The sequence below is a fragment of the Bos indicus x Bos taurus genome, chromosome 28, assembly GCF_003369695.1.
Source record: "Bos indicus x Bos taurus breed Angus x Brahman F1 hybrid chromosome 28, Bos_hybrid_MaternalHap_v2.0, whole genome shotgun sequence".
NCBI lineage: Eukaryota > Metazoa > Chordata > Mammalia > Artiodactyla > Bovidae > Bos > Bos indicus x Bos taurus.
Window position 1 is genome coordinate 9,335,635 of NC_040103.1, and position 25,934 is coordinate 9,361,568.

The 25,934-nt window shown below is 42.6% G+C and overlaps 1 protein-coding gene across 1 annotated transcript in view; it reads left to right on the top strand.

The window, feature by feature from the left end:
* The first annotated feature begins 20,466 nt into the window (after positions 1-20,466).
* The window catches only part of ACTN2 (actinin alpha 2), a 78,685-nt gene continuing 73,217 nt past the window's right edge, over positions 20,467-25,934 (top strand). Inside the window, exon 1 of the mRNA XM_027530498.1 lies at positions 20,467-20,764. Within this exon, the coding sequence (XP_027386299.1) occupies positions 20,639-20,764 (126 nt within the window). The 5' untranslated portion in view covers positions 20,467-20,638. The remainder of the gene's footprint in view (positions 20,765-25,934) is intronic.

The following is a 25,934-nucleotide window of genomic DNA, read 5'->3' on the forward strand; positions in this document are numbered from 1 at the left end:
AGTTTCATCTTTAGCATCAGTCTTTCCAATTCAGGGTTGACTTCCCTCAAGATTGACTGGTTTGATTTCCTTGCTGTCCAAGGGGGCTCTCAGGAGTCTTCTCCAGCACCACAGTTTGAAGGCGGTGATCCACAGCCTTTATGGTTCACCTCTTATAACCGTACATGACCACTGGGAAGACAGCCTTGACATAGACAGAGCTTTGTCAGCAGAATAAAGTCTCTACTTTTCAACATACTGTTAGGTTTGTCATAGCTTTCCTGTCAAGAAGCAAATGCCTTCTGATTTCATGGCTGCAGTCACCATCTGCAGTGATTTTAGAGCCCAAGAAGAGGCAATCTGTCACTACTTCCACCTTTTCCCCTTCTATTTGCCATGCAGTAATGGGGCTGGATGCCATGATCTTAGTTTTGTAATATTTAGTTTTAAGCTGGCTCTTTCACTTTCCTCCTTCACCCTCATCAAGAGGCTCTTTACTTCTCTTCGCTTTCTGCCATTAGAGTGGTATCATCTGCATGTGTGAGGTTATTGATGTTTCTCCCGCCTATCTTGATTCCAGCTTGTAACTCATTCAGCCTGGCATTTCTTATGATGTGGTCAGTGCATAGATTAAACAGAGTGATAGCAGACTGCCCTACCATACTCCTTTCTCAATCTTGAACCAATCTGTTCCATACAGGGTACTAACTGTTGTTTCTTGACCTGCATACAGGTTTCTTAGGAGACAGTAAGATGGTCTGGTATTCCCGTTTGGGCTTCCCCTCTGGCTCAGCTGGTAAAGAATCTGCCTGCAATGTGGGAGACGTGGGTTTGATCCCTGGGTTGGGAAGATCCCCTGGAGGAGAGAAAGGCTACCCACCCAGTATTCTGGCCTGGAGAATTCCATGGACTATACAGTCCATGGAGTCGCAGAGAGTCAGACATGACTGAGCGACTTTCACTTTCATTTCCATTTTTAGAGCTTTCCACAGTTTATTATGATCCACACAGTTAAGGTTTTGGTGTAGTCAAGGAAACAGAGGTAGATGTTTTTCTGGAATTCCCTAGCTTTCTCAATGATCCAGTGAATGTTGGCAATTTGATCTCTGGTTCCTCTGCCTTTTCTAAACCTAGCTTGGATATCTGGAAGTCTTCGGTTTGCATAATGCTGCAGCCTAGCATGCAAGATTTTAAGCATGACCATACTAGCATGGGAGATGAGTGCAACTGTCCGATGGTTAGCACATTCTTTAGTACTACCCTTCTTGGGAACTGGGATGAGGACTGACCTTTTCCAGTCCTGTGGCCAGTGCTGGGTCTTCCATATTTGCTGACATATTGAATGCAACACCTAGGCATCATCCTTTAGGGTTTTGAATACTCTTACTGGAATTCTGTCACATCGACTAGCTTGATTAACAGCAGCGCTTCCTAAAGCCCACTTGACTTCACTCTCCAGAATGTCTGGCTCTGGATGGCCGACCACACCATCAGAGTAATCTGGTTCATTAAGATCTTTTTTGTACAGTTCTTCCCTGTATATTTTCCATCTCTTTTTGACCTCTTCAGTGTCTACTTGGTCTCTATCATCTCTGTCCTTTATTGTGCCCACCTTTGGGTAAAATGTTCCCTTGATATCTCCAATTTTCCCTAGAAGATCTCTGGTCTTTCCCCTTCTGTTGTTTTCTTTGATATTTATACACTGTTCATTGAAGAAGGGCCTTCCTGTCTCTCTGTGCTGTTCTTAGGAAATCTGCATTTAGTTGGATATACCTTTGCTTTTCTCCCTTGCTTTTTTGCTTCTCTTCTTTCTTTAGCTATTTGTAAGGCCTCCTCAGATAACCACTTTGCCTTCTTGCTCTTCTTTCTCTTCGGGATGGTTTTGCTTGCTGCCACCTGTACAATACGGACTTTCATCCACAGTTCTTTAGGCACATTCTTTACAAATTTGAATCCCTTGAATCCATTCATTACTCCACTGCATATTCACAGGGGACTTGATTTAAGTTGTACCTGGCTGGCCTAGTGGTTTTCCCTGCTTTCTTTAGTTTAAGCCTGAATTTTGCTTTGAGAAGCTGATGGTCTGAGCCACAATAAGCTGCAGGTCTTTTTGCTGACTGTGTACATCTTCTCCATCTTCAGCTACATCGTTTGGTGATGTCCATGTGTAAAGTCATCTCTTGTGTTGTTGAAAAAAGGTATTTGCTATGACCAGTGCTGTCTTTTGGCAGAATTCAGTTAGCCTATGCCCTGCTTCATTTTGTTCTCTAAGGCCTCCTCCACCTGTTACTCCGGGTGTCTCTTGACTTCCTACTTTTGCATTCCAATTCCCAGTAATGAATAGAACATCTTTTTTTGGTGTTAGTTCCAGAAGGTCTTGTAGGTCTCATAGAACTGATCAACTTCAGCTTCTTCAGCATCATTGGTTGGGGCATAGGCTTGGATTATGTGATACTGAATGGCTTGCCTTGGAAACAAACTGAGATCATTCTGTCATTTTTGAAGCTGCACTCAAGTATTGTATTTCAGACTCTCTTGTTGATTATGAGGGCTACTCCATTTCTTCTATTGGATTCCTGCCCAAGTAGTGGATATAATGGTCATCTGAGTTAAATTCACCCATTCCCATCCATTTTAGTTCACTGATTCTTAGGATGTCGATGTTTATTCTTACCATCTCCTGCTTGACCATGTTCAATTTACCTTGGTTCATGGACCTAACATTCCAGGTTCCTATGCAATACTGTTCTTTGCAGCATCGGATTTCATCACCAGACACATCCACAACTGAGCGTTGTTTCCGCTTTGGCCCAGCCACTTCATTCTTTCTGGGGGCCATTAGTACTCCTCCCCCACTCTTCCCCAGTAGCATACTGGACACCTTCGGACCTGGGGGACTCCTCTTTCGGTGTCATTTTTGTCCTTTTATATAGTTCATGAGGTTCTTACAGCAAGTATACTGGGGTGGTTTGCTGTTACCTCCTCCAGAATATATACTATTTTATACATAGTATCAACATTGCATGTTTATCAATCCCAGGCTCCCAAGTCATCCACCACCCCCTTTTCTGCCTTAATGTCCATACATTTGTTCTCTACATCTATGTCTCTATTTCAGCTTTGCAAATAGGTTCATCTGTACCATTTTTTCTAGATTCCACATATATGTGTTAATATTTGTTGCTTATTCAACAAGTTGTGCCCGACTCTGTAGCCCACCAGGCTCCTCTGTCCATAGGACTTCCCAGGCAAGAATACTAGAGTGGTTTGCCATTTCCTTCTCCAGGGGATCTTCCTGGCTCAGGGATCAAACTTGCATCTCCTACAATGGCAGGCAGATTCTTTACCACTGAGCCATCAGGGAAACTCATATTTAATATACAATATTGGTTTTTCTTAGCGCTCTGTGGTAACCTAAATGGGAAGGAAATCCTAAAAAGAGGGGTTATATGTATACATATAGATGATTCATGTACACATATAGATGATTCACTTTGCTGTATAGCAGAAACTAACACAATAAAGAATTGATGCTTTTGAACTGTGGTGTTGGAGAAGACTCTTGAGAGTCCCTTGGACTGCAAGGAGATCCAACCAGTCCATTCTGAAGGAGATCAACCCTGGGATTTCTTTGGAAGGAATGATGCTAAAGCTGAAACTCCAGTACTTTGGCCACCTCATACAAAGAGTTGACTCATTGGAAAAGACTCTGATGCTGGGAGGGACTGTGGGCAAGAGGAGAAGGGGACGAGAGGATGATATGGCTGGATGGCATCACTGACTCGATGGACGTGAGTCTGAGTGAACTCCGGGAGCTGGTGATGGACAGGGAGGCCTGGCGTGCTGTGATTCATGGGGTCGCAAAGAGTCAGACACGACTGAGCGACTGATCTGATCTGATCTGAACACAATAATATAAAGCAACTATATGCAAATACATTTTTTAAAAAAATTGTAAATGGACCCTTTGACCCCCAAATTCCATTTTTATAAACCTATCCTACAGATATAGACAAATGTTCATGTGTAGGGGATTGATTAAGGAAATTATGAAACATCTCTAAATGTTGATGTCTGTGATTTGGAAATGAAAGGCAACTTGCAAAAGTGATTTCTTTTGTGGAAGAAAATAACATATGTCTATAAAATATTTGTATTTAGAAGAAAACACTCCAAACTGTTCATATCAGCAAACCATGGCGAATGGGTATGGGCCAGAAACATGTGGGGACTTCAGCTATTTATTTCCTACAGTTTTGTACTATTTGTTTTTTACCTGGAGTACATGTCACATTTATAATAAATGATAGCCTTTATTACTCCAGCTGTATTCTTGCCAGCTCAGAGAACAATGCATCATCCAGAACTGAACATCACATCTATTAATCCATTTTAACTCTGCATTTGATTTTTTTGGTCCGCCTACACTTGGCTTCTATTGAACTTGCTGTCAGTTAATATACCCAGGTCTTTTTCACAGAAAGCAGTGTGGGTTAAAAAAAAACAAGAGATAAAATTCAGTCCAATTATTGTTACTTATTGTTAACAACAGACTTAAAACATGAAATGCTTGGCATTTCCAACATTTATTCATACATCAACCCACGTTCTCTTTTCTATTGATTATGTTTATGATTTCCTTGAGTTTCCATGATGTTCAATGTCTCTTAAGGGAGTGAAAAAGGACAGGTGGGTGGTGTGTGCAGTTAGGGCTATTTGACAGTGCTTGGGGGTATTTCAATTTTTTTAAAAAATAAATGTACATTTGTGAATGTAATGCTTTTCCATAAGTTTTTAAAATAAGATCAAACTATATGAATGATTGTGCAACTTCCTTTTTTTAATGTAACACTACATCTTGGATATGTTTCTATATTACTACATGTAAATCATTCTTCCTAAAGGCAGAATCTTCTCAGTAATGTTCATTTAACTTTGACCATCAATTTTTAAAAATTAAAGTATAGTTGGTTCACAATGTTTGGTTAGTTTCTGGTGTACAGCAAAGTGATTCATATATATAAATATATATATACATCTATAAATATATATACATATCTAAAGATATATATATTTGTATGTGTGTATATATACATTCTTTTTTGTTATAGGCTATTATGAGATATTGAATATAGTTCCCTGTGCTATATAGGAGGTCTTTGCTGTTGTTTATCTATTTTATATGTAGTAGTATGTATCTGTGAATTCCAAGCTCCTTCCTAATTTGTGCTTTGCACCCCCTTTCCCCTTTGGTAACCATAAGTTTGTTTTCTATGTCTGTGACTCTGTTCTATAAACAAGTTAATTTGTATCAAATTTTAGGCTCTACATATAAGTGATATCATATGATATTTGCCTTTCTCTGTCTGACTCACTTCCCTTAGTATGATAATCTCTAGGCCCATCCCATGCTGCTGCAAATGGCATTACTTTATCCTTTTTTGTGGCTGAGTAAATTCTGTGTGTGTGTGTGTGTGTGTGTGTGTGTGTGTGTGTATGTGTGTGTATCTGTGTGTTTTATCCATTCATCTGTGCTTCACCATTAATCTTTACATGTAGGTGGGAGAAGTTGGGGAGAAGTTGCGGAAGGAAGGATAGAGACTTTATAAATTTTATTGTTTAAAAATGCTAGCAGGCTTTGTAGCTCAGGGGTTAGAGCACTGGTCTCATAAAAATGCTAACCATCATCTAAGCCTTCAGCAAGTCGCAATCTTTTTGCTGGTGGCGGGTCCTGTCTCCATGTTTGTGGGTGGTGGTTGCTAAAGATTGGGTGGCTGTGGCAATTTCTTACAACAACACAAGAAGTTTGTCATATTATTTGACTCTTCCTTTCATGAATGATTTCTTTGCAATGACCTTTGATAGCATTTTACCCACAGTAGAACTTTTTTCAAAATTGGAGTCAGTGCTCTCAAACCCTGCCACTGCTCTGTCAACTAAGTTTACGTAATATTCAAATCCTTAGTTGTCATTTTGACAATTTTCATAGCATCTTCACCAGGAGTAGACTCCATCTGCACAACCACTTTCTTTGTTCATTCAAAAGAACTCTTTATCTGTTAAAGTTTTATTGAGATTGCAGCAATTGAGTCACACCTTCAGACTTCACTTCTAAACCCAGTTCTCTTCAACTACTTACTTCCTCCACTAAAATCTTGAATCGCTCAGAGTCATCCGTGAAGGTTGGAATCAACATCTTCCAAAGTCCTGTCATTGTTGATATTTTTACTTTATCCCATGAATAATGGTTGTTCTTAATGGCATCTAGATTGGTGAGTCCTTCCCAGAAGGCTTTCCACTGCGCCCAGATCTATCAGAGGAATCACCATGTATGGTAGCTATAGCTTAAAAAAAATGTACTTCTTAAATAATAAAACTTAAAGGTTGAAAATACTCTTTGATCCATGGGCTACAGAATGGATCTTGTGTTAGCAGGCACAAAAACAACATTAATCTCATTGTAATCTCCAGCAGGGGAATCCCTGGTGGCTCAGCGATGAAGAATCTGCCTACAGTGTATAAGATGTGGATTCGATCCCTGGGTTGGGATGATCCCCTGGAGAAGGGAATGGCAACCCACTCCAGTATTCTTGCCTGGAGAATCCCATGGACAGAGGAGACTGAGGGGCTATAGTCCATGGGTCGCCAGAGTCAGACATGACTGAGCAACTGAACCACCACCAGCACCCAGCCTCCAGCAGAGATCTTATGTGACCAGGTGCATTGTCAATGAGCAGTCAAGTTTTGAAAGGGATTTTTTTCTCCTGTGCAGTGTCTCGCCAATGGGCTTAAAATATACAGTCAAACACATTGTCAACAGATGTGCTATCATCCAGGCTTCATTGTTCCATTTTTAGAGTCAGGGAAGATTTAGCATAATTCTTAAGGGCCTCAGGATTTTTGGAATGGTTAATGAGCGTTGGCTTCAACTTAAAGTCACCGACTGCATTGGTCTCTAATAAGAGAGTCAGTCCGTCCTTTGAAGTGAGGCACTGACTGCTCTCTAACTATAAAAGTCCTAGATGCTGTCTTTTTCCAATATAAGGTTGTTTCATCTACATGGAAAATCTATTGTTTAGTGTAGCCACCTTCATTAATGATCTTAGCTTGATAAGATCTAAGTTATCAAGTTATCTTCTGGATAACTTGCAGTGGCTTCTAGATCAGCACTTTCTGCTTCACCCTGTACTTTAACATTATGAAAATGGCTTCTTCCCTTAAGCTTCATGAACCAGCCTCTGCTAGCTTCCAACTTTTCTTCTGCAGCATCCTCACCTCTCTCAGCCATAGAATTGAAAAGTTAGGGCTCTGCTCTGGATTAGGCTTTGGCTTAGGGGAACACTGCGGCTGTTTTGTTCTTCTATCCAGACCACTAAAACTTTTCCTGTATTAGCAATAAGGCTGTCTCCCGTTCTCATCACTCACGTGTTCACTGGAGCAGCACTTTTACTTTCCTGCAAGAAGCTTTTCCTTTGCGTTCACAGCTTTGCCAACTACTTGGAACAAGAAGCCTAGCTTAGAGATTTCGCTAGCAGTCCAGTGGTTAAGACCCTGCACTTCCAATGCAAGGGAGATGGGTTTGATCCCTGGACAGGGAACTAAGATGCCTCACGCTGCGTGGTGCAGCATAACAGACAAGAGGCCTCGCTTTTAGGCTTTTGACATGCCTCCCTCACTAAGCTTAATCATGTCTAGCTTTTGATTGAAAATAAAAGATGTGTCACTTTTCCTTCCACTTGAACACCATAGGGTTTAATTGACCTAATTTCAATACTGTTGTGTCTTAGAGAATAGGAAAGCTCGAGGAGAGGGAGAGAGATGGGGAAATGGCTAGTTGGCAGAGTAGTCAGGACACACACAACATTTATTGATTAAATTTACTGTCTTGGGCACAATTTACTTGACGTGGCACGTCAAGACAACAACATCAAAGATCACTGATCACAGATCACCATAACAAATACAATGATGAAAAAGTTTGAAATATTGAGAGAATTGCAAAAAAAGTGACGCAAAGACATGAAGTGAGCAAACGCTGGTGGAAAAAGTGGCACCAATAGACTTAGTGCAGGGTTGCCACAAATGGTCAACTTTTAAAAAAGGCAATCTCTGCTAAGAGCAGCAAACTGAAGCACAAAAATCAGGAAAGCTGGTAACATGTTCTCTCAGGTGAATCATCTGTTCAAGACTTTATCCACCTTTTTATTAGGTGGATTGTTTTCTTAGTGCTGCAAGAAGAGTTTTTAAAATATATTTTGGATATAAGCTCTTTGTTGGATATGTGACTTGCAAATGTTTTTACTTTTTTAACACATAACCAGTTCAATTTGCTAATATTTTGTTGAGGACTTTTATATCTAAGTTCATGAGAGAAATTGGTCTAATTGGAATAGATCGATTGGAACAAACTAATTGGAATAGTTGTCTTTTTTTTTGTATTTTATCTGGTTTTGGTACTAAGATAATGCTGGCTTCATAAAATGAGTTGGGAAGTATTCCTGCCTCTTCTTTCATCTGGAGGAGAATGTGTAGGATTAGAGCTATTTCTTCTTTAAATTTTGTTAGAATATGCCAGTGAAGCCATTGGGACCTGGCTGTTTCTTAATACAATTGATTTTTTTGCATATTGATCTTGTATCCTGCAACTGTGATAAATTAACTTAATCGTTCTAGTAACTTTTTGATGATCTCATTGGATTTTCTACATAGATGATCATTGTGAAAAATACAGTTTTACTTCTTTTCCAATCTTGATGACTATTTCTTTTTCTTGCCTGGTTGCCCTGGTTAGAATCACCAATACAATGTTGAATAGAAGTTAGAAGTGGTTTGTTACTGATCTGTTCTTGATTTTAGGGGGAAAGCATTCAGTTTTTCAAAGACTGATATTAGCTATAGTTTTTTGTTTTGTTTTGTTTTTAAATAGATGCTCCTTTTCAGGTTCAGGAAATTCCCTTCCATTCCAATTTGCTGAGGATTTTATCAGCAATGAATGCTGGACTTTGTCAAAAGCCTTTTTGTACCTTTTGAGATGATCATATAGTTTCTCTTTTTAGTCTACTAATAGGGTAAATTAATTTAACTGATCTTCAAATATTTAAATCAACCCTGAATTCCTGGAATAAATCCCACTTGAACATCATGGATCAATTGATAAAACTGTGTGAAAATTTATTGCATCAATTTTCATAAGAGATACTGATCTGCAGTTTTCTTTTTTTTGGGGGGGGTACATCTTAACTTACTTTTGGAGAAGGCAATGGCACCCCACTCCAGTACTCTTGCCTGGAAAATCCCATGGATGGAGGAGCCTGGTAGGCTGTAGTCCATGGGGTCGCTAAGAGTCAGACACAACTGAGCGACTTCCCTTTCACTTTTCACCTTCATGCATTGGAGAAGGAAACGGCAACCCACTCCAGTGTTCTTGCCTGGAGAATCCCAGGGACGGAGGAGCCTGGTGGGCTGCCATCTATGGGGTCACACAGACTCGGACACGACTGAAGCAACTTAGCAGCAGCAGTAGCAGCAGCAATGTACCTTTGGTAACAGACCAATACTGGTCTTACAGAATGAGTTGGGACACAGTCTCTTCTTTTCAGTTTCCTGGTTATGTATAATTGGTATTATTTCTTTCTTAAATGTTTGAATTCCCTGCTGAAAACACGGGGGCCTTAAGAGGTTTCGTGTGCTTGTACTGGGGGTATGGGGGAGTGTTTTAAACTACAAGTTGACTTTCTTTCATAGTGAGGTTTAATAGTTTGTGTCATTAAAGGAATTTGTCCATTTCATTTAAGCTGTTGAATATATTGGCATACAGTTGTTAATAGTATTCACATATACTTTTAAAGTATATAGAATTGGTAATGACGCCACTTCTTTCATTCTCAGTATAAATAATTTATGTTTTTCCCCCTGATGAACAATGTGGCTTGAAGTGTGTCAACTTTATTGATCTTCTCAGAGAACCAGCTTTAAGTTTACTGGGTTTCTGCTTTACCTATTTTTATTGATTTCTACATTGATCTTCATTATTTTTCTTTCTTCTGCTTACTTTTTGTTTACTCTGTTCTTTTTTTCTGTTTTTAAGGTGAGAGCTGATCCTTCTTTGCTAATATAAGAATTTAGTGTTATAAATTTCCCCTTAAGCACTGCATCAATGGCATCCCACAACTTCTGATATATTGTTTTCATCTTCATTCAGTAAAAAAAAAATACTTTCTAACACCTCCCCTCTGGTTTTTAGATTTTTAATTTTTTTTGGCCAAGTGGCATGGAATGCAGGATCTTGGTTCTCCCACCAGGGATTGAACCTTTGCCTCCTCAAGTGGAAGCTCAGAATCTTAACCACTGGACCACCAGTTGTTGTTGAAGTTGAAAATGGCTCAGTCATGTCTGATGCTTTGTGACCCCATGGTCTGTAGCTCGCCGGGCTCCTGTGTTCATGGGGATTCTCCAGGCAAGAATACTGGTTGCCATGCCCTCCTCCAGAGGATCTTCCCAACCCAGGGACTGAACCTAGGTCTCCCACACTGCAGGCGGATTCTTTACCATCTGAGCCACCAGGGAAGCTCATGAATACTGGAATTGGTAGCCCAACCTTTCTCCAGGGGATCTTCCTGACCTAGGAATTGAACTGGGGTCTCCTGCAAGTCCCTAATATCCCTTTTGAATTTTCCTTTCATTCTTGGGTTACCGAGAAATGTGTTAGTGAATTTCTAAATATCTGGGAATATTCTAGAGGTCTTTTTGTTTCTGATTTCTAATTTAATTCTATTGTGGTTTGAGAGCATACTTTGTAAGATTTATATATCCTTTTCAATTTACTGAGAGTTGTTTTATGGCCTTGGATATGATCTATCTTGCTGCTCATGGTAGTTATCCATAATCCTTAAGTCCCATTGGGGTGACTCAAAGGCCCCCTTTTGGAAGCCTGTCCCTATGGCGGGTTTTGTTATAGGAGAGGAAGACTGAGCTTGGCGACTTGAGACTTTCATAGCAGAAGCAAGACTGCTCTTTGTTTGAGGGTGAATGCTACCTCATCTGTCAAGACTGCTCACTGCAAATATAATGGTGAGAAATAGCCTGGATAGATAAAGCAGCCTGGGTTCTGCAATTTTGGCATACCTGCAAGAATGTGCAGTCCATACCTGGGCTGGAATCTATGGTAGATTACCCCCTAATAAAGTCACCAAAGTTCTTTTCATTCTCCTGGATTATTTTTTTCTGTCTCTATTTCATTTTGGATAGCTTCTATTTTTTAAAAATATTTATTTATTTGACTGTGCTGGGCCTTAGTCACAGCATGTGGGATCTTTAGTCGTGGTATGCAAACTCTGAGTTGTGGCATGTGGGATCTAGTTCCCCAACCAGGAACTGAACTCAAGTTCCTTGCACTGGGAATGTGGAGTCTTAGCCACTGGACCACCAAGAAAGTCCCCATAATTTTATATTTTTATACTTTCAAATTTGCTACTCTTTTCATCTGCAATCTCTAACCTGCTCTTAATCCCCACCCAGCACACTTTTATCTCAGATTTAACTCCTTTTATTTCTAGAAGTTTTATTTAGGTATTTTAAAAATATATATCCTCCATCCTGCAAGTTGAGCTATTTCAAATCCTGAAAGATGATACTGTGAAAGTGCTGCAGTCAATATGCCAGCAAATTTGGAAAACTCAGCAGTGGCCACAGGACTGGAAAAGGTCAGTTTTCATTCCAATCCCAAAGAAAGGCAATGCCAAAGAATGCTCAAACTACCGCACAATTGCTTTCATCTCACATGCTAGTAAAGTAATGCTCAAAATTCTCCAAGCCAGGCTTCAGCAATATGTGAACCGTGAACTTCCTGATGTTCAAGCTGGTTTTAGAAAAGGCAGAGGAACCAGAGATCAAATTGCCAGCATCCACTGGATCATGGAAAAAGCAAGAGAGTTCCAGAAAAACATCGATTTCTGCTTTATTGACTATGCCTAAGCCTTTGACTGTGTGGATCACAATAAACTGTGGAAAATTCTGAAAGAGATGGGAATACCAGACCACCTGACCTGCCTCTTGAGAAACCTGTATGCAGGTCAGGAAGCAAAAGTTAGAACTGGACATGGAACAACACACTGGTTCCAAATAGGAAAAGGAGTACGTCAAGGCTGTATATTGTCACCCTGCTTATTTAACTTCTATGCAGAGTACATCATGAGAAATGCTGGGCTGGAAGCACAAGCTGGAATCAAGATTGCCAGGAGAAATATCAATAACCTCAGATATGCAGATGACACCACCCTTATGGCAGAAAGTGAAGAGGAACTAAAAAGCCTCCTGATGAAAGTCAAAGAGGAGAGTGAAAAAGTTGGCTTAAAACTCAACATTCAGAAAACAAAGATCATGGCATCTGGTCCCATCACTTCATGGCAAATAGATGGGGAAACAGTGGAAACAGTGTCAGACTTTATTTTTCTGGGCTCCAAAATCACTGCAGATGGTGACTGCAGCCATGAAATTAAAATATGCTTCCTCCTTGGAAGGAAAGTTATGACCAACCTAGACAGCATATTCAAAAGCAGAGATATTACTTTGCCCACAAAGGTCCGTCTAGTCAAGGCTATGGATTTTCCAGTAGTCATGTATGTATGTGAGAGTTGGACTGTGAAGAAAGTTGAGCACGGAAGAACTGATGCTTTTGAACTGTGGTGTTGGAGAAAACTGTTGAGAGTCCCTAGGACTGCAAGGAGATCCAACCAGTCCATTCTAAAGGAGATCAGTCCTGGGTGTTCTTTGGAAGGACTGATAAAAGCTGAAACTCCAGTAGTTTGGCCACCTTATGCGAATAGTTGACCCACTGGACAAGACTGATGCTGGGAGGGATTGGTGGCAGGAGGAAAAGAGGATGACAGAGGATGAGATGGCTGGATGGCATCACCGACTTGATGGACGTGAGTTTGAGTGAACTCCAGGAGTTGGTGATGGACAGGGAGGCCTGGCGTGCTGCAATTCATGGGGTCGCAGAGTTGGACACGACTGAGCTACTGATCTGATCTAAGGTTATTAATGTAAGATCCTTTGCTAATATAAGCATTTAGTGCTATAAATTTCCCCTTAAGTAAGTAAGTGTTAGCTGTTCAGTCATGTCTGACTGTTTGCGACCCCATGGACTGCAGCCCACCAGGCTCCTGCATCCATGAGATTTTCCAGGCAACGATACTGGAGTGGGTTGCCATTTCCTTCTTAAGCACTGCTTTAATGGCACCCCACAACTTCTGATATATTGTTTTCATCTTCATTCAGTTAAAAAAAAATACTTTCTAACACCTCCCTTCCTTGTTTTTAGAGTTAATACGCACTCAGATGGGAAACTCAGAAGATGCCCAGAGCCCTCTCTCTGTGTGTGGCTCTCTCCTCTCTGATGCTTTATCCCATGAATACTTGTTGCTTTCGTCTCCCTGAACTGTCAGCTTCATGTCCTCAACTCAGGGAACCCTCTGGACTCTACCTCTAACTCTAATATCTGTGTCAGTCCTCAATCAGTTTTAATTGCTTGCTATTTGTGAGATGGCTGGATGGCATCACTGACTCGATGGACGTGAGTCTGAGTGAACTCCAGGAGTTGGTGCTGGACAGGGAGGCCTGGCGTGCTGAGATTCATGGGGTCGCAAAGAGTCAGACACGACTGAGCGACTGATCTGATCTGATCTGATTTTCACTATGGGTTGTGTTTTCCTGCTTCTTTGTATATGCGGGAATCTTTGATTGGGTGCTGGAAATTGTGACTTTCACCTTGTTGAGTGCTGGATGTTTCTGTGTCTTTATAAATCTTGAGCTTTGCTCTGTGATGTGGTTCAGTTACTTAGAAACAGTTACTTGGAAACAGTTTTATCCTTTTGAGTCTTGCTTTTATAAATTTGTGATTGTTTTATGATTTTTTTTTTTAATGGAAGAGCCGTGGTCATTCTAGGCCTAATTTAGAAATAATTAAGTCCATGTTACTACTTGTCTAGGAATAATTCAGTCTACACTACTGAAGTAAGATTTCCCTAGGGACTTCCCTGGTGGTCCAGTGGTTAAGAATCCGCTTTCCAATGCAGGGAACATGGGTTCAATCCCTGGTCTGGGAAGATCCCACATGCCTTGGGGCAACTTAGCCTGTGGGCCACAACAACTGAGCCCATGCATCTAGAGCCCTTGTTCCTCAACAAGAGAAGCCACCATATGAGAAACCTGTGCGCCAACTAGAGAGTAGCCCCTGCTCATTGCAACTAGAGAAAGCCTGAGTACAACAGTGAAAACCTAGCACAGCCATAAGAAAGAAAAACATGAAACGAATCACCAGTCCAGGTTCGATGCAGGATACAGGAAGCTTGGGGCTGCTGCACTGGGATGACCCAGAGGGATGGTATGGGGAGGGAGGTGGGAGGGGGGTTCAGGATGGGGAATACCTGTACACCCGTAGTGGATGCATGTTGATGTATGGCAAAACCGATACAACATGTAAAGTAAAAAAAAAATTAATTAATTAATTTTAAAAAAAGGAAAGAAAAACATTTTTAAATGGTTAAAATGGCAATTAAAAAAAATATGAAGACCCTCCTAGGTCCTCTACTCAATGCTCTGTGAACTGAATGTTTTTGCAGTCCCGGGATTGGAGCAGGCACCCACCTGGTCCTGTGTGAATGCCATGCACTATTCTGTCTAACCCTTTCAGACGGCTCTTTCCTTGAACACGGGTGGCTTCCTCCCAAGCATGTTCTGATCAGTATGCACTCAGATGGGAAACTCAGAAGTCCAGAAGATGTCCAGAGCCCTCTCCCTGTGTGTGGTCCTCTCCTCTCTGATACTTTATCCTATGAATACTTGCTGCCTTCTTCTCCCTGGACTCTCAGCTTCATGTTCGCAACTCAGGGAGCCTTTTGGACTCTACCTCATGGTCTGGGCTGCAAGCTCTCCCAGGGGTACAGACTGAGGCAGTTACAGAACTCCCTTGGTTTGTTTCCCATCTCAGGGTTCCTGTCCTTCATTACATGATATCTGCTGTTATCGGAAAACCATTGTTTCATATGCTGTCATTTTCTTTTTTTTTCCTTCTTGTTTCACGAGGAGAGGTGAGGGACTTCCCCGGTGATCCAATGGTTAAGAATCTGCCTCGCAATGCAAGGGACTCAGATTTGGTCCCTGGTCAGGTGGATGGATGGAGAAGGCAATGGCACCCCACTCCAGTACTCTTGCCTGGAAAATCCCATGGACGGAGGAGCCTGGTAGCCTGCAGTCCATGGGGTGCTAACAGTCGGACAAGACTGAGCAACTTCACTTTCACTTTTCACTTTCATGCATTGGAGAAGGAAATGGCAACCCACTCCAGTGTTCTTGCCTGGAGAGTCCCAGGGACGGGGGAGCCTGGTGGGCTTCCGTCTGTGGGGTCGCACAGAGTCGGACATGACTGAAGTGACTTACCAGCAGCAGCAGCAGGTGGATGGAGGAGCATGGTAGGCTGCAGTCCATGGGGTCGTGAAGAGTTGGACACGACTAAGTGACTTCACTTTCACTTTCCACTTTCGTGCATTGGAGAAGGAAATGGCAACCCACTCCAGTGTTCTTGCCTGGAGAATCCCAGGGACGGGGGAGCCTGGTGGGCTGCCGTCTATGGGGTCACACAGAGTCGGACACGACTGAAGCGACTTAGCAGCAGCAGCAGGGGACTAAGATCCCTCATGCAGTGGAGTGACTAAGCCCACGGGCCGCAACTAGTGAGCCCACACATCACCACTAGATGTGACACAACTAAAAATAATAAACAACTAAGAAACCTGATGCAGCCAAATAAATATTTTTTAAAAAAGAGGAAAGGTAATTTCAGTCCTTATTGCTCCATGTTGGCCAGAAGTAGAAGTCTCTTTACTAACTTCTTAAGTTTAGCTGTTATTCCTTCAAGTTTTTGTTTTTTTCCCTCTATTCTCTCACTTTAGGGACTCCAACTACACAAACATTAGACTGCCTGAAATTTGGCCATCTCACTCATCCTCTCCTTTTTTCTCTCTCCATGTTTGAATTGGATTATTTCTATTGCTAAGTGTTCAAGTTCACTCATCTTTTCTTAGCCAATGTCTATCTACCCTGTAGTGAACCCCATTTAGGGTATTTTTATGAATTTGGCTACATCAGGTCTCAGTTGCGGTGTGTGGGCATCTCTAGTAGTGGCACATGGGCTTAGTTGCCCTGCAGATTGTGGGATCTTTGTTCCCCAACCAGGGATTGATCCTGCATCCCCTGTACTTGGAAGGCAGAGTCTTAACCACTGGACCACCAGGGAAGCCCCCCATTAAGGGTATTTTTAATCTCAGATATTGTACTTTCAGAGTACATCATGAGAAACACTGGGCTGGAAGAAGCACAAGCTGGAATCAAGATTGCCGCGAGAAATATCAATAACCTCAGATATGCAGATGACACCACCCTTATGGCAGAAAGTGAAGAGGAACCAAAAAGCCTCTTGATGAAAGTGAAAGAGGAGAGTGAAAAAGTTGGCTTAAAGCTCAACATTCAGAAAACGAAGATCATGGCATCTGGTCCCATCACTTCATGGCAAATAGATGGGGAAACAGTGGAAACAGTGTCAGACTTTATTTTTCTGGGCTCCAAAATCACTGCAGATGGTGATTGCAGCCATGAAATTAAAAGACGCTTACTCCTTGGAAGGAAAGTTATGACCAACCTAGATAGAATATTCAAAAGCAGAGACATTACTTTGCCAACAAAGGTCCGTATAGTTAAGGCTATGGTTTTTCCAGTGGTCATGTATGGATGTGAAAGTTGGACTGTGAAGAAAGCTGAGCACCGAAGAATTGATGCTTTTGAACTGTAGTGTTGGGGAAAACTCTTGAGAGTCCCTTGGACTGCAAGGAGATCCAACCAGTCCATCTTAAAGGAGATCAGTCCTGGGATTTCTTTGGAAGGACTGATAAAAGCTGAAACTCCAATACTTTGGCCACCTCATGCAAAGAGTTGACTCATTGGAAAAGACTCTGATGCTGGGAGGGATTGGGGGCAGGAGGAGAAGGGGACGACAGAGGATGAGATGGCTGGATGGCATCACTGACTCGATGGACATGAGTTTGGGTGAACTCCGGGAGATGGTGATGGACAGGGAGGCCTGGCATGCTGCAATTCATGGGGCTGCAAAGAGTCGGACAAGACGGAGCAACTGAACTGAACTGAACTGACTGTACTTTCATTTCTAGATATTCAATTTGGGTCTTTTTTAAAAAAATCTTGCATGTCTCTGCATAGCATGTTCCATCTTTCCTCTAGCTTCCTGAGTACATGGAATACAGTAATAGTTGCTTCCACTGTTCTTTTCTACTAACTCTACCATGTGTCAATTTTGGATCAGTTTTAATTGATTGTTCTCATTATGGATCATACATTCCTGTTTCATTGCATACTTGGTCATATTTGATAGGTGCCAGAAACTGCAATTTTTACCTCGGTAAGTGTTGAACAATTTTGTTTTCCTATGTGTATTTTTAAGTTTTCTTCTGGGATGCAATTATGTGACTTGGAAACAGTTTGATTCTTTCAGATCTTGCTTTGGAGCTTTTTCAAGTAGCACCAATACATCTAGCTATGACAAACCCAGACAGCATATTAAAAAGCATAGACATTTCATTACTTTGCCAACAAAGGTCCATATGGTCAAAGCTATGGTTTTTCTAGTAGTCATGTACTGATGTGAAAGTTGGACCCTAAAGAAGGCTGAGTGCCAAAGAACTGATGCTTTTGAACTGTGGTGTTGGAGAAAAACTCGAGAGTCCCTTGGACTGCAAGGAGATCAAACCAGTCAATCCTGAAGGAAATAAACCCTGAATATTCTTTGGAAGGACTGATGCTGAAGCTCCAATACTTTGGCCACCTGATACAAAGAGCTGACTCATTGAAAAAGACCCCTGATGCTGGGAAAGACTGAAGGCAGGAGAAGAAGGGGACAAAAGAGGATGAGATAGTTGGATGGCATCACTTACTCAACGGACATGAGTTTGAGCAAACTCCGAGAGATGGTGAGGGACAGGGAAGCATGGTGTGCTGCAGTCCATGGGGTCACAAAGAGTCAGACATGAATGAGCGACTGAACAACAACCAGTATGCATCATTTAGTTTAAGCCTAAAGCCTCTTTCCCAAATCCTCACTTCTGAACACTCCATCTGATGCTCTGTGAATTATAAGGTTTTCCCTTCTAGTTAATGGAAATGGAAACTATTCCTAGACTTCTCTAAATTCTAACTATCCTTCTTTCTAATCTTTTTGGGTGCTTCTTTCCTGACCTCAAATGTTTTTCTCCCATGCATTCACTGATCAGACTCAAGGGAGACCCTCTGCAAGTCTCCAGGGTTCTCTCTCTTTGCAGCCGTCTCCTCTTCTGCAACTGGCCTTGCAAATTCTAGCTGCATTGGTCTCTCTGAACTCACAGTTCAGGAAGACCACTGAGTTATACCTGCGTTTCCTTTATTCCCTTTATAATACATCTTGGAATCTTTTCCCAGGTGATAATCTGGGACAATCATAATACACATGCCATTTGTTTTCTGCATCTCAAGGATCATTATCCTTTGTTGCATGATGGTCAGTGTCTTCAAATGCTTTGCTTAATATATTTCCCCTCAGATTTCAGTTGTTTCAGGCAGGATTGTAAATCTGATGTCTTTTAATAGTTCTCATCTGGAACCTGAGGTCCCCACAATTTTCAAGGCCTAATATAAACAGTTTTTGTAGTTGTTGGTCCTATTTCTAATAGTTCAAATTTACTCATAAACTTGTTGAGAGATTATGATTTTAATCCAAAACTAAAATTTTAAATTTAAACCTCAGCAAATTAGTTCAGTCACTGTTTCTAAGGATATTTATTTCATCAACAAACACTTGTGCACCTAGTGTGTGGTATATGGTAGACATATTTCTACTTTCTGGGGATTACGGCCATGAATGAGACTAAATCCCTGGCCTCACAGAGTTCATATTTTAATGGACGTGTTGTTTAAAAACGAACATTTAGTGGACATGTTGTTTAAAAATATTAGCATGATGTATTTGCGAATTTGTCAGAGTCTTTTGGCAGAACTGCTGCTGCTAAGTCGCTTCAGTCGCGTCTGACTCTGTGCGACCCCATAGACGGCAGCCCACCAGGCTCCCCCGTCCCTGGGATTCTCCAGGCAAGAACACTGGAGTGGGTTGCCATTTCCTCCTCCAATGCATGAAAGTGAAAAGTCAGTGAAGTCGTTCAGTTGTGTCCGACTCCTAGCAACCCCATGGACTGAAGCCTACCAGGCTCCCCTGTCCTGGGATCCTCCAGGCAAGAACACTGGAGTGGGTTGCCATTTTCTTCTCCAATGCACGAAAGTGAAAAGTGAAAGTGAAGTCGCTCAGTCCTATCTGACTCTTAGGGAGCCCATGGACTGCAGCCTACCAGGCTCCTCTGTCCACAGGATTTTCCAGGCAAGAGTACTGGAGTGGGGTGCCATTGCCTTAAAGCTCAAAACAATAAAACTAAGTGATGGAAAAAATTCTAAGGAACGATGATAAATCCAGGCATACTTTCAGCTTGAAACCTGTCAACAAGTTAGTAGCCTTGAACCACAGTTATATAGCCTGTGGGCAACTTTTATTCACTTTGGACATGAGTTGCAGGAGGCAAGTGCCTTGCCTGTTAGTCGCCCTCTGGATTCCTAGGGCCTAACACAACCTCCTCTTCAAGGGATCTCATCTTGGTTCCTACAGGGGCACAAGGGACAGGAAACAGCTAGCCAGGACCGTAGGGATGAAAAGGCTTAAGTGCAACACACCAGGGGGAGATGAACATGTAACATGAAGCTGGCTGCTTGTCCTCCATTGTCAGTTGTTTCAAATTTATGAGTGGCAGGTGAGAGCAGACACTTTCTACCTTTGGTTTGGTTCCTGACTTTTTAACACAGTTGGTCCAAGTCCTTTGCCTTGATTTCCCCAGGTAAGGGCAAGGGAGGAGAGTAAGAAGAAAAGGGAGTCTGTAGCTTCTGAACTTTACTTTTTAGGGGTGTGTGTGTGGAATCTATGAATATGTGGGAACACATGGAAAACGTATTCACGTTTGTAAAACGTATTCACATCTGGACAACACAGATGTGCCGGGGTGTGGGGTGGGGTTGGGGGGAGTGGTCAGGGACCCAAACCACGTGTGTCCCTCCTCTGATCCCCGAACACCCAAGCACCCGGGTAACCCACCTGGGCGCCGGCAAGTCCTGCCGCTCCATTAGCCTCAGGGTAGATGGTGCCGGTGGACTCAGCTCGCCGTGGGGCAGGTCTGGGGTAGCACCCTGCGTGCGGACCAGAGTCGCCCGGCCCCGCCGCCAGCCAGCACGTGCTCGGAGCGACGCGGGCGGGCGCTGGCGTAGGCCCAGGCGGGGCGGGGGCGCGGCCGCGCGGCCACGTGACGGGCGGCGCGGGTATTAAGCGGCACGGCAGCCGCTCGGAGCCCGAGCTGGTGCTTCGCCCGCGACCCAGCGCCCAGTGTACCGCCCCGAGAGGACCGCGCGAAGGTCACCCCGCGCCCGCCTGCCCGCCGCCCGCGCCTAGCCGGCTCCGCCGCGTCTCCGCCCGCCCGCCCGTCCGACCCTGCGCGCCGCGCCGCCGCCGCGACCACCGAGCGCCATGAACCAGATCGAGCCTGGTGTGCAGTACAACTACGTCTACGAGGATGACGAGTACATGATCCAGGAGGAGGAGTGGGACCGCGACCTGCTCCTCGACCCCGCCTGGGAGAAGCAGCAGAGGAAGGTCAGCCGGGGTCGCGTGCTCACCGTCTGCGGGCTCGACCCGCTTGTCCGTGTGTCCCTTTACCCGGGGGGCCTCCCGCGCGGGGTCGCCGCCGACCGGGTGGACTAGCGGGAGGGCGCTTGATGGAGGCTGTGTGGTCCCGTGTCCTAGAAGCCCGGGTGCCCCGGGAGAGAGGAGATAAAGTCCAGGGACGGTCAGGGAACTGGGCGTCGTGGGTGCGCGCGCGCGTGTGCGTGGGTGCGCGCGTGTGTCACACGAGTTACAAAACGAAAAATGTTAAGGGAAGAACAGTGCGGGCGTTTCAGTTTTAACCTGCCTTAAACCAGAATCTGAAAGAGTCTCAGGTCCGCTCCTGACCCCTCGAGTCTGTGACCTTCGCCACAGAGTTATTTGCTGGTCCCGTTGTGTTCAGTAACGCCTCCCCATCCCTCCCCAAATAAAAGAGGTCAAATGAACATCAGCTTCATTCCGATTTTCACAGGGCTGCCCCAGAGAAGAACTGGAAATCATTTATTAAATGTTCTGGGGCTTCTTGGAGAGGGATGCTGTATGATCACCAGACATTCACCCATAAAGTAATAGTTATTTCACACTCTATTTATGGTTCGTTGAGGTAAGCACACAGGGACGAGGGAGTCAGCCAGCTCTAAAAGTTCCCTGCTCATCTTCTTTGGCGCTCTCTGGGGGCCCAGTGGAACATTCCACTATTTCAAGGTTTCTTCTTGATCCCTTTGGCTAGAACTCTAGGGACGGCTCACCAGGAGGCTAAATCGCACCTCCGTTTGACTGGGCGCAGAGCCTGGCCGGGTCAGGGATGCCAACGCAGACCTGCTCACCCAACCTTCTGATGACAGTGTCCTGGCAGAAGCAAAGTGCCCTATGCTTTTTCACCCCCTGTTTTTCTTGGGGTGGGGCAAAGTGTGTTTCCCTTCTAAGGGCCTGCTTTTAAGTGGATAACGTCTTTTGACCATATGTGTGCATGGGAATGCTCTGTGTAGCTGCCACAATGGGTGATTATCTGATAGTGTTTGGTGAATAAGTGTCTGGCTGCAGGAAACACATCCCATACTCCTAACAAACAGAGGCAGAGAGGTCTCATATTTGGATGATTATCAAATAACCATTTTAGAGGGTTTTTTGGTTATTTATAAAATAACCAAATATTTTCAAATCCAGATTTTTCTTTTGTTGTCATTTCTCTGTTAAGGAGACCACTTAATAAATTATTTATTTGCAAGCTCCAGTTTAGCTACATTTCATTCTCCCTCTGAGTCCCTACCTTCTTGGAAACAGTGGAATGAGAGTGATAAGTGGAAGTTGAGTCTATAGAGGAGAATAAAATTTCAGATCTTCTACAGTTTTTATAATGATTTATTGTGAGGGAAACACCTGGCCTGAGGATTATTACTGTTTATTATTATTGTGTCATCTGGGCTGATGGACGCATCATCAGTCAGAAAGAAGTTAAATCGTTGCTTTGATTTTTAACAGTGTGTTTCTTTTTATAAAAAAGTTTTCCACGGTTTTTATTACTACATTTTTTTCATGGATTTTTTTTTAAGTTTTAAGTCTTGCAAAGATTGCTCTTTTTTTTCTCATGATAGGTAGTCTGCCCATCATTTTTGAAAGTAATAGTCTAATCACAATAGTTTTTGTTGATTTTTTTTAAAATTACAGTATAGGGCAGAGTTAATTTTAGTTTTCAAAAGCCATATAGACATATGTTATTTGTCATATATACATATATGTATATAAAATATATGTATTCGCATACATAGTTTTTAATTATTTTACATATAATATATAATTATATATAATTTTTAATATACACTATTTGGGGATATAATTTCCTTGTTGTAATTTTTTAAAGTTTGGGGTTCCTATGTGAATATATTATTAAAACTGTATAACACTTGAAATATATTATTGAAAAACAGACATGTGCCCTGGTCCTAGTACAGAATAATGCTAAAAAGTGAGAATTAATTTTTTTTCTCAGGTAGGTTGAGTGCTGTGTTGTGACATTAGGGAAAAACAAAACAGAAGGAAATTTCCATTAGGACATGGACCTGAACAGATCCAGAAGATCCTCTATTTTCTACTTTTTGTAGAGAACTCACTCAAGGCAGTAAAATAGTTCTGAACTGGGAGGTCGTGGCAGCCAGCGCAGTGGCCTCTATTTATGTCCTATGAGCCAAACTGCTGGAACAGGACAAGGATAAAATGCCATTGTTTCTATTGTGGGCTACCTTCTCCACACTTGCCGTTTCAGTGATATGCCGGGTATGAGATCTGTCAACAGATGCTGGTAACACATGATGACGTCTGTAGTGTTATAATGGATGTGGGGCCTAATTATATCCACAGTTCACAGAGTCTCATGGACTGTGGTAATCCTTGCTCTCTGGTATGGAATTCCTCACTACAGAGGACTTAGTAAAAGTATAGTGCTGTGTGTGTGTGAGGAGAGGTTTCTTTTTTTTTTTTTTTTACATTAATTTTGTCATCTTGACTATTTTAAAGTGTACAGTTCAGTGGTGTTAAGTACATTCATATTGTGTAGTCAGTCTCCGTAACTCTTTCTTTCTTGCAAAACCCTTTAAACTCAAACTCTGTACCCATTGAACAATAATTTTCTATTCCCCCCACCCCTAGCTCCCGGCAACCACCCTTCTACTTTCTGTCTCTATGGATTAGGCCCCTGGGGACCTCCTCCTGGACTCATACACTGTTTACCCTTTCGTGTCTGGTTGATTTCACTTAGACTCATGCCCTCTAGGTTCATCCATGTTGTGTCATGGGTCAGAATTTCCTTATTTTTAAAGCTGAATAATAATTCTCTGACTGTATGGCCCACATATTTTGTTTATCATCCATTGATGGATTCACCCATGGGTTGCTTCTACCTTTTGGTTATTGTAAACAGTGCTGTGAACATAGGTATATAAATACCTTTTCTTGACCTTGCTTTCAGTTTGGGTTTTTTTTTTTTTTTGATTGTGTACCAAGAAGTGAAATCTCTGGTTCTTGTGGCAATAATTCGCTTTTGATTTTTTTGAGGGTGCACCGTGCTCTTGCCACAGTTTAGAAGATGTTGAATTTAGCAAGAGTGTGTACAGGTACTTCAGAGTTCTCCCCTGCTGTTTCCAGGGGTATTTGAGAATATTTGTATTCATGTAAATGGGGCTGTCTTCAGTGGACTTTTAAAACTTCCAGATCTTTGGTGCTTAGAAATAAGTTTCTCCTGGAAGCAAAGAGCACATTCAGCCTTTAATTCAACAGTGACTTAATTGGGAGGTGACTTGTCAGAACAGCAATGCTGAATATGTGTGCTATCTCTGTGGGCACAGAGTGCTGTCCTTCACCACCCTGCAAGGCTAAAACAGGCCTTTTTAGGAAGTGACTGTGTGTTTCGGTACATAAAGGCTTCTTCCATCCTTGATCTGTAAGAGCTAGGTGATCAATACACTTTTCTGTTCATTGTCAAGAGCATAAGAGAGTTGTTCACTTATTCCACATTCAGAATTCTGATCATTTCTCATTGTTTCTAAAGAAATTCAAGTCCTGTGTAGTCACAATTTAGATGGACCAGCTCACCATTCACCTCAGTGCACCGGCTGTCAGTCCTGCCATCAGACTAAAATGTTGCCACGTGGGGTCAGGCAGTGTGGAAGGACACTTGCGTGGGAGTAGCTGCCCACAGGTCCGGATTAAATAGAGAGTTCAGAGACTGCCAGTTGCCCCTTTCCATGTTCTGATGAGCAGCTGTTGGCTTAGGATGCAGGTGCGGGCTCTTCTACCCTGCACATTGGTCCTGCAGGAATTTTTCCTGGGGAAGAAAAGGTGAGAATCGTTCCAACAAGGTGAATGATGAACCAAGGGCCTGTGCAGTGTCTCAAATTCATGAGCCCTAGATGAGCCTCAATTCCGCCTGGTACTCTCTGTTTGGCCATAATTAAGTCACTAGACCTTTAGAATTGTGTATCTTCATCTGGAAAATACAGATAAGGGATTCCCTGTCTTTCTTGCCTCATAGTTTTTCAGAATCAAATGGTCAAACTAGTTTCCATCGAAGGGGCTTTGTAGACCGCACAGTGATCTGTAAATGTAAATGTTATTACTATCCTTATGCAGCCAATAGTTGTTAATTTCATCAAGCAGTGTCGATAGCGATCAGTATTGCGGTTGGACTTTTGAGGGAAAAAGAAACACATTATTTGTTCCTTAGTGATTTGGATGTAGTTTTTTTGTGTGAAGTAAGATGTACAGAGCATAAACTTTACCATTTTAACCATTTTTAGGTGTACAGCTCAGTAACATTAGTACAGTCACATCTGACCTAGAGAGGTGGGATGGGGGAGGGTGAGAAAGTCACCAAGTGGCCAGACCGGGATTCGGGCCTCGAGACACTCAGCTCCGTGATGTGCTTGCTGACATGTCTGTTATTCAAGATGTGTTTGAAGAAGTGTGAAGAAGAGAGGAGCTTAACTGAAGCCAAAGATGCAGATTCAGTCCCAGTGTTCTGTGACAACCTAGAGAAGTGGGATGCAGTGGGAGGTAGGAGGGAGGTTCAAGAGGGAGGGAACATGTGTATACTTATGGCTGATTCATGTTGATGTATGGCAGAAGCCAACCCAATATTGTAAAGTAATTGTCCTCCAATTAAAAATATATAAATAAAAAACAAATTCAGAGAGAAAATTACATTGGTAAACTGGGGAGCCAGGTTATAGAGGACCTGGGATGCCAGGGTGAGTGTGGACTTCCAGCTCCAAGAGTGCTTTGGGGAATGCTTGAGCTAGGAGGAGCCCCGTTTCAAGTAGTTTATTGTTTGCAGAATAAACGGGAGCCGGTAAGCCCCTGAGGTGGAGGATCCAGGTAGAACTCATTACGGGGACTATACATTTCAAGTGGTGAGGATTAGAAGCAGTGTTGAGGAAGGCATTGATTTGAGAGAGATCAGGAGGGATTATAAAAAGTACTAAATAACCCCATGTGGTTCCCTGGCAGGCTGCTGTATAAATCCAATTAAGCAGACACGATCTCACCATTAGAGCTCCTGGACTTAAAACTCAAGATCGTGATATTGACAAGTAACGAAACTAACCAGGAGTACCTGCTTCTCCACTAGGAGATGTGTCTGGTCAGAAGGCTAACCATTTATGGGATG